Source organism: Pleurodeles waltl, chromosome 2_1 (genome assembly GCF_031143425.1).
Source record: "Pleurodeles waltl isolate 20211129_DDA chromosome 2_1, aPleWal1.hap1.20221129, whole genome shotgun sequence".
Lineage (NCBI taxonomy): Eukaryota > Metazoa > Chordata > Amphibia > Caudata > Salamandridae > Pleurodeles > Pleurodeles waltl.
The window spans coordinates 179,711,129-179,729,109 of NC_090438.1; the positions used below are offsets into that span (position 1 = coordinate 179,711,129).

General features: G+C 46.0%; 1 protein-coding gene across 3 annotated transcripts in view; it reads left to right on the forward strand.

Moving 5' to 3' along the window:
• Positions 1-17,981, forward strand: part of CUL4B (cullin 4B) — a 581,072-nt gene that overhangs the window by 305,572 nt on the left and 257,519 nt on the right. For all 3 annotated transcript variants that reach the window (XM_069212058.1, XM_069212066.1, XM_069212075.1), the window contains one exon: positions 16,285-16,395. In XM_069212058.1, the coding sequence (XP_069068159.1) occupies positions 16,285-16,395 (111 nt within the window). The remainder of the gene's footprint in view (positions 1-16,284; positions 16,396-17,981) is intronic.

A 17,981-nucleotide genomic window follows, 5' to 3' on the forward strand; every position in this document is an offset into this window, starting at 1 on the left:
AGTCTGTTGTTCAGGTATGTTGGTCCGGTGTTGTAGAGTGTTTTGTGTGCGTGGGTGAGGAGCTTGAAGGTGATCCTCTTGTTGACGGGGAGCCAGTGAAGGTCTCTTAGGTGGGGGGAGTGATGTGGCAGTGGTGAGAGATGTAGAGGATGAGTCGGGCGGAGGCGTTGGAGGAGTTTGGATGAGATACTGGTGTAAAGGGCGTTGACGTAGTAGAGTCTGCTGCTGACGAGGGCCTGGGTTACTGTTTTTCTTGTTTCTGTTGGGATCCATTTGTAAACTCTGCGGAGCATGCGGAGGGTGTTGTAGCAGGAGGAGGTGGTGCTGACCTGCTTTGACATGGAGAGTGAGGAGTCGAGGTTGAAGCCGAGGTTTCGTGCGCTGTCGTTGGGTGTCGGTGGGGGACCCAGTGTGGTCGGCCACCATGAGTTGTCCCAGGCGGAGGGGGTGCGCTCAAGGATGAGGACCTCCGTTTTGTCCGAGTTCAGTTTTAGCCGGCTGTGTCTCATCCAGTTGGTGATGGCTTTTAGTCCCTCGTGGAGGTTTGTTTTGGCGGTGTACGGGTCCTTGGTGAGGGAGAGGATGAGTTGGGTGTCGTCGGCATAGGAGATGATTTTGAGCTTGTGCTGACGGGCCACTTGTGCGAGGGGGGCCATGTAGATGTTGAACAGCGTCTGGCTGAGGGATGAGCCCTGTGGTACGCCGCAGATGATGTTGAAGGCTTTGGATTGGTACGGGGGGAGGCGGACTCTTTGGGTTATGCTGGCGAGGAAGGATGCAGTCCATTCGAGGGCCTGGTCCTGGATTCCTGCTGCGTGGAGGTGGGATTTTAGGGTGTGGTGACAGACGGTGTCAAAGGCGGCTGATAGGTCTAGGAGGATGAGGGCTGATGTTTCTTCATTGTCGAGGTGGCTTCTGATGTCGTCTGTGGCAGCGAGGAGGGCGGTTTCGGTGCTGTGGTTGCGGCTGAAGCCGGACTGGGAGGGGTTGAGGATGTGTTGTCTTCGAGGTACCGGGTGAGTTGAGTGTTGACGATTTTCTAGATGACCTTTGCTGGGAAAGGGAGAAGAGAGATGGGCCGGAAGTTTTTCGGGTCCTTGGGGTCCACCTTTGGTTTCTTGAAAGGCGTCGAGTTCGGCGTGTTTCCAGCTTTCCGGGAATCATGCAGTTTCGAAGGAGATGTTGGTGGCTTTCCGTAGGTGTGGTGGATGGCTGTGTCTGCTTTGTTAAAGATGTGATGTGGGCAGGGGTCTGATGGTGATCCGGAGTGGATGGAGTTCATGGTCTTGCGGGTTTCGTCGTCGCTGATGATGGTCCAGGAGGTCAGTCGGCTGGAGCGGGTGGAGTTCGTGGTGGGTGGGGTAGGAGCGTCCGGAGTGTGAGGGGAGTTGAAGCTGTCGTGGATGTCCGTGATTTTTCGGTGGAATTCGGTTGCTAGGGCGTCGCATAGTTCTTAGGAGGGGGTGATGGTGTTGACGGTGGTGTTTGGGTTGGAGAGTTCTTTTACGATGCTGAAAAGTTCTTTGCAGTCGTGGGCGTTGTTTTCTAGGCGGGTCTTGAAGGAGGATCTTTTTGCTAGCCTGATGAGTTGGTGGTGTTTGCGTGCGGCATCCTTGAATGCCGTGCGGTTGTCTGGAGTGTGTTCGAGTAGCCATATTTGCTTGAGTTTTCGGCAGTAGCGTTTGGAGGCCGTCGGTGAACCAGGTGGTTTTTTTGTTGATGTGGTTGTTGGAGGGTTTTCTGAGTGGAGCAAGGCGGTTGGCGCAGTCGTTGATCCGTAGTTTGAGGTTGTGTGCGGCGATGTCAGGGTCGGTGGGGTTGGCAGGCGGTTACTGGGCTACGGCGTTGGTTAGTTGAAGTTCTGTGACTTTGCCCCATCGTCGGCGGGGTGGTTGTTCGGTGAGGTGGTCTGTCTGCTTCTTGAAGGTGAAGTGGACACAGTGATAGTCGGTCCAGTAGAGTTCGGTGGTATGGTTGAAGGTGGCGTGGTTGCTTGTGGAGAAGATTGGGTCAAGGGTGTGACCGTCTGTGTGGGTGGAACAGGTGCAGGCGGCAGTTTCCATCCGAGACACTGATTCTGAAGAAGACTCGGAGGAAGATACTACTCCCTGCCGGTCAGCTTGTGATTACGACTGCCCCTACGCCCACTCCTAAAAAAAGTCCTTGAAGGCCTTGGGTGCACCCACTGCCAGAGAGCCATGGTTCGATCCGCAAGAAAATACTTGTCGATCAACCTTTGGGTTCGGAGCTGAAAAGGCCACACCTCCTTCAATACCAGAGTCAAACAAATCCACCAAAAGCTCAACTTCGACCCAAGCTGATGTTTCAACTCTGCAGAGTCAAAGCCTCGACGTCCTGCCTCAGAGCTGAAACAACCGGCTACATTTTCGGGCCCGAAAAAAAACAATCATCTGCGGAGGAGAAAAAGTCTTCCTATTCAGACGAACAAGGACTTTGAGCCATCTTAAGCAGAGTTCTAAATCATATGACGTACAGTCCTCTAAATCATTGAAACCATCTGAATATGTTTCTGAGGACACAGATTCTACCCATTCTTGAAATCATGGATGAGAGACAATCAAGGATCCATATCCATAAAGAAAATGGATGAATAATTACTGCATTTCCTCTATAGACTAAGAGAAAGTTGGCTTTTCAGGAACATTTAGATACTGTTCCACCACCAGCAAAGATTTTCAAACGGAAGGAGAAGCCATTACCTATGCATACTTCTCCCCCTCATTCACAACTTTATTTTTCGCCACTAGTGCACCACCTTTGCCTTCACCAGCTCATTCACAAACATATTCCCATGGTGATACGGTTGATCCTTGGGATCTGTATGATCCAGGTCCTATACCTGCTAATGACCCGGAGTTATACCCTTCTAAACCTTCCCCACCAGAAGACACTACTGCATACACATAGGTTGTTTCTCGGGCAGCAGCATACCACGGGGTACTTATGCACAGTGAGCCTTTGGAAGAGGATTTTTTTTTAATAACTTATCTTCCACGCACTCCAGATACCAGTGCCTCCCAGTGCTACCTGGCATGATAAAACATGTGGATGAGAGATTCAGTGAGCCAATTAAAGCTAGGTTTTTAACACCCCGCATTGACAAAAAATATAAGCCTGCACCTATAGACCCTGCTTACATTACTCACCAATTACCTACAGACTCCGTGGTTGTGAGTGCCGCTAGAAAAAGGGCCAATAGTCAGTTGTCAGGGGATGCCCCTCCCCTGACAGAGAGTAGGAAATTCTATACTGCTGGCAAGAGGGTAGCTACACAAGCAGCTAACCAATGGTGAATTGCAAACTCACAAGTCTTGTTAGCAAGATGCACAAGCTGTTACAATACCTGCCAAAAGAGCAACAAAAAAAGAGCTCAACAAATTGTTGAGGAGGGTCAGGCCATAAGTAATAACCAAATACGGGCTGCCCTTGATGCTGCAGATACAGCAGCTAGAAGCGTGAATACTGCTGTTCCCATACGCAGACATGCATGGCTACGTTCCCCTGGATTTAAACCAGAAATACAGCACGCAGTACAGAATATGCCTTTCGGAAAAAAAAAAAATATATATATATATTTAGGCCTGAGATAGACACCACAATAGAAAAACTCAGGAAGGATTCACACTGCTAAAGCAATCGGAGCCTTATATACAACACCTTACAGAGGCTCCTTTGGTAGGCAGCAATTTAGAGGAGGATTCAAGCCACAATCCACAAAGGCTTCAACCTCCCAGTCTAAACAAGGGCAACAGCAGCAGTACCAGAGAGGGGGATCTAGAGGCTCATATAGAGGCCAACACTTTAGAGCCAGAGGCAAATTACAGGCCTCGAAACAAGTCACTACCCCATCAAAACAGTGACTTGAGCATGCCACAACCCCACAAATCTCCGGGGGGGGTGGGAGGGGGGGCAGACTGCATCAATTCCACTCACAATGGCAAAATATCACCACAGACCAATGGGTACTTTCAATTATCCACAATGGCTATTGCCTGGAATTGATTTGTACCCCTTCAAACATTCCTACACGTTATCACAGGTTGTCCCCAGAACACAATGTTCTATTACAAGAAGTACAATCGCTACTACTAAAAGAGGCAATAGAATTCGTCCCAAAATCTCAACAAGGAACAGGGGTAGACTCACTATACTTCCTCATTCCCAAAAAGGATGGCACTCTCGGACCCATTCTAGATCTTAGACCACTAAATCTATATATCCTGTGTAAGGAAATGCCTCCTTGGCATGGTTGCCCCCTGACTTTTTTGCCTTTGCTGATGCTATGTTTACAATTGAAAGTGTGCTGAGGCCTGCTAACCAGGCCCCAGCACCAGTGTTCTTTCCCTAACCTGTACTTTTGTATCCACAATTGGCAGACCCTGGCATCCAGATAAGTCCCTTGTAACTGGTACTTCTAGTACCAAGGGCCCTGATGCCAAGGAAGGTCTCTAAGGGCTGCAGCATGTCTTATGCCACCCTGGAGACCTCTCACTCAGCACAGACACACTGCTTGCCAGCTTGTGTGTGCTAGTGAGGACAAAACGAGTAAGTCGACATGGCACTCCCCTCAGGGTGCCATGCCAGCCTCTCACTGCCTATGCAGTATAGGTAAGACACCCCTCTAGCAGGCCTTACAGCCCTAAGGCAGGGTGCACTATACCATAGGTGAGGGTACCAGTGCATGAGCATGGTACCCCTACAGTGTCTAAACAAAACCTTAGACATTGTAAGTGCAGGGTAGCCATAAGAGTATATGGTCTGGGAGTTTGTCAAACACGAACTCCACAGCACCATAATGGCTACACTGAAAACTGGGAAGTTTGGTATCAAACTTCTCAGCACAATAAATGCACACTGATGCCAGTGTACATTTTATTGTAAAATACACCCCAGAGGGCACCTTAGAGGTGCCCCCTGAAACTTAACCGACTATCTGTGTAGGCTGACTAGTTTTAGCAGCCTGCCACAAACCGAGACATGTTGCTGGCCCCATGGGGAGAGTGCCTTTGTCACTCTGAGGCCAGTAACAAAGCCTGCACTGGGTGGAGATGCTAACACCTCCCCCAGGCAGGAATTGTCACACCTGGAGGTGAGCCTCAAAGGCTCACCTCCTTTGTGCCAACCCAGCAGGACACTCCAGCTAGTGGAGTTGCCCGCCCCCTCCGGCCAGGCCCCACTTTTGGCGGCAAGGCCGGAGAAAATAATGAGAAAAACAAGGAGGAGTCACTGGCCAGTCAGGACAGCCCCTAAGGTGTCCTGAGCTGAGGTGACTCTGACTTTTAGAAATCCTCCATCTTGCAGATGGAGGATTCCCCCAATAGGGTTAGGATTGTGACCCCCTCCCCTTGGGAGGAGGCACAAAGAGGGTGTACCCACCCTCAGGGCTAGTAGCCATTGGCTACTAACCCCCCAGACCTAAACACGCCCTTAAATTTAGTATTTAAGGGCTACCCTGAACCCTAGAAAATTAGATTCCTGCAACTACAAGAAGAAGGACTGCCCAGCTGAAAACCCCTGCAGCGGAAGACCAGAAGACGACAACTGCCTTGGCTCCAGAAACTCACCGGCCTGTCTCCTGCCTTCCAAAGATCCTGCTCCAGCGACGCCTTCCAAAGGGACCAGCGACCTCGACATCCTCTGAGGACTGCCCCTGCTTCGAAAAGACAAGAAACTCCCGAGGACAGCGGACCTGCTCCAAGAAAAGCTGCAACTTTGTTTCCAGCAGCTTTAAAGAACCCTGCAAGCTCCCCGCAAGAAGCGTGAGACTTGCAACACTGCACCCGGCGACCCCGACTCGGCTGGTGGAGATCCAACACCTCAGGAGGGACCCCAGGACTACTCTGATACTGTGAGTACCAAAACCTGTCCCCCCTGAGCCCCCACAGCGCCGCCTGCAGAGGGAATCCCGAGGCTTCCCCTGACCGCGACTCTTTGAATCCAAAATCCCGACGCCTGGGAGAGACCCTGCACCCGCAGCCCCCAGGACCTGAAGGACCGGACTTTCACTGGAGAAGTGACCCCCAGGAGTCCCTCTCCCTTACCCAAGTGGAGGTTTCCCCGAGGAATCCCCCCCTTGCCTGCCTGCAGCGCTGAAGAGATCCCGAGATCTCTCATAGACTAACATTGCGAACCCGACGCCTGTTTCTACACTGCACCCGGCCGCCCCCGCGCTGCTGAGGGTGAAATTTCTGTGTGGGCTTGTGTCCCCCCCGGTGCCCTACAAAACCCCCCTGGTCTGCCCTCCGAAGACGCGGGTACTTACCTGCAAGCAGACCAGAACCGGGGCACCCCCTTCTCTCCATTCTAGCCTATGTGTTTTTGGGCACCACTTTGAACTCTGCACCTGACCGGCCCTGAGCTGCTGGGGTGGTGACTTTGGGGTTGCTCTGAACCCCCAACGGTGGGCTACCTTGGACCAAGAACTGAACCCTGTAAGTGTCTTACTTACCTGGTAAAACTAACAAATACTTACCTCCCCTAGGAACTGTGAAAATTGCACTAAGTGTCCACTTTTAAAACAGCTATTTGTGAATAACTTGAAAAGTATACATGCAATTTTTATGATTTAAAGTTCCTAAAGTACTTACCTGCAATACCTTTCAAATGAGCTATTACATGTAGAATTTGAACCTGTGGTTCTTAAAATAAACTAAGAAAAGATATTTTTCTATATAAAAACCTATTGGCTGGATTTGTCTCTGAGTGTGTGTACCTCATTTATTGTCTATGTGTATGTACAACAAATGCTTAACACTACTCCTTGGATAAGCCTACTGCTCGACCACACTACCACAAAATAGAGCATTAGTATTATCTCTTTTTACCACTATTTTACCTCTAAGGGGAACCCTTGGACTCTGTGCATGCTATTCCTTACTTTGAAATAGCACATACAGAGCCAACTTCCTACATTGGTGGATCAGCGGTGGGGTACAAGACTTTGCATTTGCTGGACTACTCAGCCAATACCTGATCACACGACAAATTCCAAAATTGTCATTAGAAATTGATTTTTGCAATTTGAAAAGTTTTCTAAATTCTTAAAAGACCTGCTAGGGCCTTGTGTTAGATCCTGTTTAGCATTTCTTTTAGAGTTTAAAAGTTTGTAAAAGTTTGAATTAGATTCTAGAACCAGTTGTAGATTCTTAAAAAGTATTCCAACTTTTAGAAGCAAAATGTCTAGCACAGATGTGACTGTGGTGGAACTCGACACCACACCTTACCTCCATCTTAAGATGAGGGAGCTAAGGTCACTCTGTAAAATAAAGAAAATAACAATGGGCCCCAAACTTACCAAAATACAGCTCCAGGAGCTTTTGGCAGAGTTTGAAAAAGCCAACCCCTCTGAGGGTGGCAACTCAGAGGAAGAGGATAGTGACTTGGAGGACAATTCCCCCCTACCAGTCCTATCTAGGGAGAACAGGGTCCCTCAAACCCTGACTCCTAAAATAATAGTCAGAGATGCTGGTTCCCTCACAGGAGAGACCAACACCTCAGAAATCACTGAGGATAGCCCCAGTGAAGAGGACATCCAGTTAGCCAGGATGGCCAAAAGATTGGCTTTGGAAAGACAGATCCTAGCCATAGAAAGGGAAAGACAAGAGATGGGCCTAGGACCCATCAATGGTGGCAGCAATATAAATAGGGTCAGAGATTCTCCTGACATGTTAAAAATCCCCAAAGGGATTGTGACAAAATTTGAAGATGGTGATGACATCACCAAGTGGTTCACAGCTTTTGAGAGGGCTTGTGTAACCAGAAAAGTGAACAGATCTCACTGGGGTGCTCTCCTTTGGGAAATGTTCACTGGAAAGTGTAGGGATAGACTCCTCACACTCTCTGGAAAAGATGCAGAATCTTATGACCTCATGAAGGGAACCCTGATTGAGGGCTTTGGATTCTCCACTGAGGAGTACAGGATTAGGTTCAGGGGGGCTCAAAAATCCTCGAGCCAGACCTGGGTTGACTTTGTTGACTACTCAGTGAAAACACTAGATGGTTGGATTCAAGGCAGTGGTGTAAGTAATTATGATGGGCTGTACAATTTATTTATGAAGGAACACCTGTTAAGTAATTGTTTCAATGATAAACTGCATCAGCATCTGGTAGACCTAGGACCAATTTCTCCCCAAGAATTGGGAAAGAAGGCGGACCATTGGGTCAAGACAAGGGTGTCCAAGACTTCAACAGGGGGTGACCAAAAGAAAGGGGTCACAAAGACTCCCCAGGGGAAGGGTGATGAGACAACCAAAACTAAAAATAGTAAAGAGTCTTCTACAGGCCCCCAAAAACCTGCACAGGAGGGTGGGCCCAGAGCCTCTTCACAAAACAATGGGTACAAGGGTAAAAACTTTGATCCCAAAAAGGCCTGGTGTCATAGCTGTAAACAGCATGGACACCAAACTGGAGACAAGGCCTGTCCCAAGAAAGGTTCCACTCCAAACTCCCATCCAGGTAACACTGGTATGGCTAGTCTCCAAGTGGGATCAACCGTGTGCCCCGAGCAAATCAGGGTCCACACTGAAGCTACTCTAGTTTCTGAGGGTGGGGTGGATTTAGCCACACTAGCTGTCTGGCCGCCTAACATGCACAAATACAGACAGCAACTCTTAATTAATGGGACTAGAATAGAGGGCCTGAGGGATACAGGTGCCAGTGTCACCATGGTGACAGAGAAACTGGTTTCCCCTGGCCAATACCTGACTGGAAAAACTTACACAGTCACCAACGCTGACAATCAGAGAAAAGTACATCCCATGGCAATGGTTACTTTAGAATGGGGAGGGGTCAATGGCCTAAAACAGGTGGTGGTCTCCTCAAATATCCCAGTGGACTGTCTGCTTGGAAATGACCTGGAGTCCTCAGCATGGGCTGAGGTAGAACTAAAAACCCATGCAGCAATGCTGGGTATCCCTGAACTGGTGTGTGTGAAAACCAGAGCACAATGCAAGGCACAGGGTGAACAAGTAGAGCTGGAGTCTGGAAGAATGGCCCAGCCTACCAAGAGGAAAGGAAAGTCAGTTGGGAAACCAACTGCAACACAGCAAAAGAAAGGGAACCTCTCTTCTCAGGAAGAAGTTCTGCCCTCTGAGGGAACTGAGCCTTTGGAGCTTGAACCTTATCAGGTTGAGCTCTTAGGCCCAGGGGGACCCTCAAGGGAGGAGCTGTGTAAGGGACAAGAAACCTGTCCCTCTCTTGAAGGCCTTAGGCAGCAAGCTGCTGAAGAGTCCAAAGGCAAGAAAAATGGAACGCATAGGGTCTATTGGGAAGATGGACTCCTGTACACTGAGGCCAGAGACCCCAATCCTGGTGCCACTAGGAGAGTGGTAGTGCCTCAGCTGTTCAGGAAGTTCATCCTAACATTGGCCCATGACATTCCCCTTGCTGGACATTTGGGACAAACCAAGACGTGGGAGAGGTTAGTCAACCACTTCTACTGGCCCAATATGTCCAACATGGTTAAGGAGTTTTGCCTCTCCTGCCCCACCTGTCAAGCCAGTGGTAAGACAGGTGGGCATCCAAAGGCCCCCCTCATTCCACTTCCAGTGGTGGGGGTTCCCTTTGAAAGAGTGGGTGTGGACATAGTTGGTCCACTGGAACCTCCCACAGCCTCAGGAAATATGTATATCCTGGTAGTAGTGGATCATGCTACCAGGTATCCTGAAGCTATTCCCCTTAGGTCGACTACTGCCCCTGCAGTAGCCAAGGCCCTCATTGGTATCTTTACCAGAGTGGGTTTCCCTAAGGAGGTGGTGTCTGACAGAGGTACCAACTTCATGTCAGCATACCTAAAGCACATGTGGAATGAGTGTGGAGTGACTTATAAATTCACTACACCATACCATCCACAAACTAATGGCTTGGTTGAGAGATTCAACAAGACATTAAAAGGCATGATCATGGGGCTCCCAGAAAAGCTCAAAAGGAGATGGGATGTCCTCTTGCCATGTCTGCTTTTCGCTTACAGAGAGGTGCCACAGAAGGGAGTAGGATTCTCACCCTTTGAACTTCTGTTTGGTCATCCTGTAAGGGGACCACTTGCCCTTGTTAAAGAAGGCTGGGAGAGACCTCTCCATGAGCCTAAACAGGACATAGTGGACTATGTACTTGGCCTTCGCTCTAGAATGGCAGAGTACATGGAAAAGGCAACCAAAAACCTTGAGGCCAGCCAACAGCTCCAGAAGTTTTGGTATGACCAAAAGGCTGCACTGGTTGAGTTCCAACCAGGGCAGAAAGTCTGGGTTCTGGAGCCTGTGGCTCCCAGGGCACTCCAGGACAAATGGAGTGGCCCTTACCCAGTGCTAGAAAGGAAGAGTCAGGTCACCTACCTGGTGGACCTGGGCACAAGCAGGAGCCCCAAGAGGGTGATCCATGTGAACCGCCTTAAGCTCTTCCATGACAGGGCTGATGTGAATCTGTTAATGGTAACAGATGAGGATCAGGAGGCAGAGAGTGAACCTCTCCCTGATCTTCTGTCATCAGACCCAAAAGATGGCACAGTAGATGGAGTGATCTACTCAGACACCCTCTCTGGCCAACAGCAAGCTGATTGTAGGAGAGTCCTACAACAGTTTCCTGAACTCTTCTCCTTAACCCCTGGTCAGACACACCTGTGTACCCATGATGTGGACACAGGAGACAGCATGCCTGTCAAAAACAAAATCTTTAGACAGTCTGACCATGTTAAGGAAAGCATCAAGGTGGAAGTCCACAAGATGCTGGAATTGGGAGTAATTGAGCGCTCTGACAGCCCCTGGGCTAGCCCAGTGGTCTTAGTCCCCAAACCTCACACCAAAGATGGAAAGAAAGAGATGAGGTTTTGTGTGGACTACAGAGGGCTCAATTCTGTCACCAAGACAGATGCCCACCCAATTCCAAGAGCTGATGAGCTCATAGACAAATTAGGTGCTGCCAAATTCTTAAGTACCTTTGACTTGACAGCAGGGTACTGGCAAATAAAAATGGCACCTGGAGCAAAAGAAAAGACAGCATTCTCCACACCTGATGGGCATTATCAGTTTACTGTTATGCCCTTTGGTTTAAAGAATGCCCCTGCCACCTTCCAAAGGTTGGTGAATCAAGTCCTTGCTGGCTTGGAGTCCTTTAGCACAGCTTATCTTGATGATATTGCTGTCTTTAGCTCCACCTGGCAGGATCACCTGGTCCACCTGAGGAAGGTTTTGAAGGCTCTGCAATCTGCAGGCCTCTCTATCAAGGCATCCAAATGCCAGATAGGGCAGGGAACTGTGGTTTACTTGGGACACCTTGTAGGTGGAGGCCAAGTTCAGCCACTCCAACCCAAGATCCAGACTATTCTGGACTGGGTAGCTCCAAAAACCCAGACTCAAGTCAGGGCATTCCTTGGCTTAACTGGGTATTACAGGAGGTTTGTGAAGGGATATGGATCCATTGTGACAGCCCTCACTGAACTCACCTCCAAGAAAATGCCCAAGAAAGTAAACTGGACTGTGGAATGCCAACAGGCCTTTGACACCCTGAAACAGGCAATGTGCTCAGCACCAGTTCTCAAAGCTCCAGATTATTCTAGGCAGTTCATTGTGCAGACTGATGCCTCTGAACATGGGATAGGGGCAGTTTTGTCCCAAACAAATGATGATGGCCTTGACCAGCCTGTTGCTTTCATTAGCAGGAGGTTACTCCCCAGGGAGCAGCGTTGGAGTGCCATTGAGAGGGAGGCCTTTGCTGTGGTTTGGTCCCTGAAGAAGCTGAGACCATACCTCTTTGGGACTCACTTCCTAGTTCAAACTGACCACAGACCTCTCAAATGGCTGATGCAAATGAAAGGTGAAAATCCTAAACTGTTGAGGTGGTCCATCTCCCTACAGGGAATGGACTTTATAGTGGAACACAGACCTGGGACTGCCCATGCCAATGCAGATGGCCTTTCCAGGTTCTTCCACTTAGAAAATGAAGACTCTCTTGGGAAAGGTTAGTCTCATCCTCTTTCGTTTGGGGGGGGGTCTGTCAGAACACTTTCACATGGTGACTCTGCAGGACATCATTCCACTACTAAAAAAACAAGATTACATGACTGCATTAGACCTCAAAGATGCGTATTTTCATATACCCATCCATCCAGGTCACAGAAAATACCTAAGGTTTGTGATAGCAGGAGAACATTACCAATTCAAAGTTCTGCGATTCCGCTTGACAACAGCTCCAAGAGTATTCACAAAATGTCTAGCGGTAGTAGCAGCTTACCTACATGTCTTTCCTTATCTAGATGATTGGCTAATAAAATCATGCCATTTTATACAATGTCAACAACACTCTCAATACACAATAGAAACCCTACATACACTAGGGTTCATTCTCAACTACCAAAAATCCCATCTTCAGCCAGCACAGGTGCAACCTTACCTAGATACTATTCTCAATACACCTAAAGCCTTAGCCTATCCAAATACACAAAGGATACAAGCTTTCCAAAATCTCATACCACAAATGCAGCCATATCAACAATACACTGTAAGATTTAACATGAACACTATTGGGAATGATGGCATCCTGCATAGCAATAGTACCGCATGCAAGACTAAACATGAGAACACTACAACAGTGCCTCTCACAGCAATGGTCTCGAGCACATGGTCAATTGCAAGATCAAGTGTTAGACTGCCAAACGCACATGTCCCTTCAATGATGGAATCTCAGCAATTTAATGAAGAAGCAGTCATTTCAAGACCCTGTGCTTCAGACCACAATAACAGATGCATCAATGATAGGTTGGGGAGCTCATCTCAACAACCTTACCATTCAAGGGTAATGGGATTCCAAACAGCTAAATTATCACATAAACCATTTAGAATTATTAGCTGTGTTCCTTGCGCTAAAAGCGTTTCAACCACTTCTCAAACACAAGACTGTCTTGGTAAAAACAGACAATATGACGACCATGTATTACCTAAAGAAACAAGGCGGGACAAATTCATCTCAACTGTCCCTTCTAGCCCAAACAATATGGAAATGGGCAATTCACAATCACATTCATCTACTACCAGAATAAATCCCAGGAATACACAATCAGCTAGCGGATCTCCTAAGCAGAACACACCAACAGATACATGAATGGGAAATTCACTGTCAGGTACTTCATCAGTACTTTCAAAAGTGGGGGACACGAGAAATAGACCTTTTTGCAACAAGCGAAAACTCAAAATGACAAAACTTTGCATGCAGACACCCTCACCCTCTGTCCAAGGGCAATGCTCTATGGGTCAACTGGTCAGTGATATTTGCTTACGCTTTTCCCCCTCTCCCACTACTTCTATTTCTGGTCTACAAACTGCGTCAGACCTCTCTCACCATGATACTCATAGCCCCAATGTGGGCACGACAACATTGGTACTCAACACTCCTAGACCTGTCAGTAGTACCTCACCACAAACTTCCACACAGACTGGATTTGTTAACACAAAACAAAGGACAAATCCAACATCCAAATCCCAGTGCTCTCAACTTAGCGATTTGGCTCCTGAAGTCATAGAATTTGGGTACTTGCAACTTCCATTAGAATGCATGGAAGTTTTCAAACAAGCACGCAAGCCCACAACTAGACAATGCTATGCTAACAAATGGAAACAATTTGTTTATTACTGTCAATCTAAAAATACTGACCCACTTACATCAATACAAGATATTGTATGCTACCTACTTCATTTACAGAAGTTGAATTTAGCTTTCTCATCTATTAAAATTCATCTTACTGCCATATCAGCATATTTGCAGACCATACAACATACCTCTCTCTTTAGAGTCCCAGTTATAAAACCCTTCATGGAAGGACTAAAACATATTATTCCACCTATAATACCACCAGTTCCTGCTTGGGATCTGAATATTCTCCTCCCAAGACTAATGGGCCCACCTTTTGAACCCATGCATTCCTGTGAGATTAAATTTTTAACCTGGAAAGTTGCTTTCCTAGTAGCGATTACTTCATTAAGAAGAGTTAGTGAAATACAAGCATTCACTCTTGAGGAACCTTTTTTCCTAGTACACAAACATAAAGTCGTACTTAGAACGAATCCAAAATTTCGGGCAAAGGTTGTTTCACCTTTTCACATAAACCAAACAGTGGAATTGCGAGTCTTCTTCCGACAGCCAGATTCAACTACAGAAAGAGCCCTTCACATTCATGACCTTGAAAGAGCTCTAATTTATTATGTGCATTAAACAAAAGAATTTAGGAAAACTAAACTACGTTTTGTTGCTTTCAACAACCACATAAAGGTGATCCTATCTCTAAACAAGGGTTAGTTAGATGGATTGTTAAATGTATTCAAACATGTTACATTAAGGCAAAAAGACAACTTTTAGTCACACCTAAAGCACATTCCACTAGGGAAAAAGGTGCATCTATGGCATTTTTAGGAAACATACCAATGGCAGATAAATGCAAAGCTGCCACATGGTCTACACCACATACATTTATTAAGCATTACTTTGTAGATGTATTCTCAAAGCAACAGGCCTATGTTGGTCAAGCTGTCTTAAAAACAATATTTCAAACAACTCCAACTCCTACAGGCTAGCCACCACAATCTATGGGGAGACCTGCTTTTGTAGTCTATGCATAGCATGTGTATCTGCAACTACACCTGCCATCAAACGGAAAATGTCACTTACCCAGTGTACATCTGCTCGTGGCTTGTAGTGCCGCAGATTCACATGCACCCTCCCTCATCCCCAAAAGCCTGTAGTCATTGCAGTTTTCTTCTTTGTACATAATGTATATACACTTACATTTGCATGGACATCTATTTACTTACTATTTTTTATAGAACATTTATATTCTTACACTCTATCACTCCTTCCTACACCCTTGTGCAAGAAAACAATCTAACAATGGAGTTGATGCCCATGCGCAGTATGACAGAGAGGAGGAGTCGTTCGATCCCGTGGCTCCGAAAAGACTTCTTTGAAGAAAAACACTCCGAGCCCAACACCAGATGGCAGAAGCAATGCATAGAATGTGAATCTGCAGCACTGCATGCCACGGACAGATGTACACTGGGTGACATTTTCCACATAGATACACACACACACATCTCTCCCCCCATAAATCAGACACTGTGCACTCAGACTGCTGGTGCTGGTGCTAGTGGTAGGAGGTAGACCAATCCTCCTCAAATTATAAATCTAAAAGAAGAAACCACTGCACTCTGTTTCTCCAACAGAATAACAGTATTTGATCCATGCCAACAAACACCAAAGTGTTTCAACTCCGAAGCGTCTTGTTCACAACTTTCTAAGAGTTTCTAGTAGGTTGACAGCTATGTCTCATTTAATGTTATTCAAGATCACAGGCTTGCCATATAAAAATAAATGTAAGCACATCAGACCACTTTGTTAATTGTTTATGCTAAGAGTTTTTAACAGCAATGCAACAAGGTTCTAAAACCCGAACACAAAATATGGAGGAATGAGGGGAATCTTTATGCCAGGCTACACTGGGACAGGTCCTACAGAATCATCTGATTCCACTGAAGTTTACGGAAACGGGAGGCACTTACTTGTTCAACATCAGCCTTATTGTTCAAACAAGTATGCAGGTGTGCACCATCACTGATACTTGAAATAGGTTTTATTTTCTTTTGTGCTACAATTAGATTAGCATGTAGAAGTATGAGGGTAATGTTGCTATAAATGTACAACAGCAATTCTGTTGGAGTGGTTCCTATTATTTACTCTTTTAGTAAACGTTGCTGCTGCCTTTTCATGTCTTTGTCGTTACATTTCATATTGTGTGCATTAGATTAGTAGTTTGATTATAAAATAAATCTTTAAATGAACTTATCTTCGTGCAGTAGTCATTAAGCTAAGTCTATTATATGGCTCCTCACATGGCTTCTAAAAGGAACTTTGTTGGGCTTTCCTTTGTTTCACACAGTGCAGCATATGTGCTAGAACTCCTCATGAAGAAAATAAAGGCACATTTTTCATATTTTGAAAATGGGCGAAATATTTCACCCATAGTTGTCATATCAAGGCTTAAGAATGGAAAAATATAAAATGAACTAAGGTGGCCACCCTTTTCTTATTCTGACAATGCACTTTTCAATAAACACTAAATCTTTTTAATGGACAATAATTCAACCAATGCTTTGCTGAATTGCATGATATTTATTGAAGCGGTAAGTTTTTCATTGCAGTTTTTTCAAGTTTGATAATGGCAGTCAATGCACAATGCTCGAAATGTACATAAATCATTTGAAACTAAAGTTCTTTTGTTTGATACAGGAAAGGATGTATTTGAAGCGTTCTACAAAAAGGATTTAGCTAAGCGACTCTTGGTTGGCAAAAGTGCATCTGTAGATGCTGAAAAATCTATGCTTTCCAAACTTAAACATGGTATGTTAACCTTTCTCATTGTTTTGCATTGTCAGTTCTTTGCACGTGTTAACCTCTTCAGCTTTAGAATGGGGTTCTCTGCCTTGTGAACCATTGGTATGTTTTTATTCTCACACTGCAACTGTACTAACACGCACTGTATGTTATCTCAACTTATGCCCTGCACCAGTTATTATGTTTTTTGTTTCAGTGTAATATCTGACACTGCCAAAGCAAAAAAACATGTTAACTAAAGTAGAGCTACATAACCTACACTTACTGTGTCAGAGAGCATCACTGAAGTCCTCTGGTCACACGATGGAGAGCAATATTAGGCACTTGGTGATTGATATGACCTACCCTGTGTCCAGAATCTTCTAGTGCTAAATAGATTAAGTAGACTTAAATATCCAAAAAGCTGGCAGTCTCTCACTACCCCCAATACGTGGGGTTTACAAATTGGTTTTCTTTGAACCAAAATCTCCCATCTGCACCTTCTCAACAAGTTTTCAATTCTATTTTATGTTGTAAAGCAGATGTATAATCTTGGATACTACATAGATGGTGCTGCAATTTAGATCTTAAATTAACACTCTGCTTATGCAAGCCAGGAGGATGAGGAAACACCACTTATTCTGCCGGAGTGTTGCTTTAACCAACACCTGCACTGAAACATATTTCGCTACAAAGCTCCATTCCTTGTGCATTAGAGGCCTTGAACATAAGTAATGGTCAATTTAGTTTATTGCGTAACAATCTTAGAGCACTGTTACCATCTTATACTGAACAGCTTACCTGCACTCTCAGTAACGGTCATATGCCAGAAAAGCATGCTACTACTCTACTTTCTTGCTATTTAAACCTGCACAGTAAGACACCTTAGAGTAGCTTTTAACCCTTGCCTTCTTGGCTCCATCTAAATGGTTCCTGGTAAGTTGACTTCAGTATTCTAGTTACCTTACTCACTGTTCCTTACTCAAACACAAACAAACCTTAACCTGAAATTTAAGCCCATTGTGAGCTTTTATATTAGCAATTTCTGTGGTAACCTTTCTGTTCATAACATGTATTGCTGGGAAGTGAGGCATGCTCTTCATACGTCTGCCATCTAGTGTTGGGCTCAAACATTACAAGTTGACTTTCTTTGTAGAAGGTTTGTGCCACCGGACATTGTGTGACTTGTCCCATATTGTGTTTTGAAGCACGTGGTAAATCCACGCATAGATTTTGATTTTCCACTATCAGGTTTGGACATGTTTCTGACGCTTTTGACATAAATGTGTTCTGCAGGTTGTCTTCAACTATAGCCTTTATCAAACTTTAACACCCAAGCCTGTCTGGGCTGCAATCCCTCTGCTCCAGTAGTATATGCAGACACTGGAATCTTCAGAAGACATTTTTGACAATGCCGTAACACATGGCCAAGTTGCTGAATCAAGGTTTCCATCAAGACCTTATCTCAAATGCAGCTCCCTAGAGAATGTCGACGTATTCAGGATAATGGACCCATTGCCCTTCCATTCCAGGCTTTGTGGGAATACTGCATAGCATTTGGGTGCAAGAAAACACTACGGTACAGAAGAAAGAGACGCTAGGCACATCTTAAA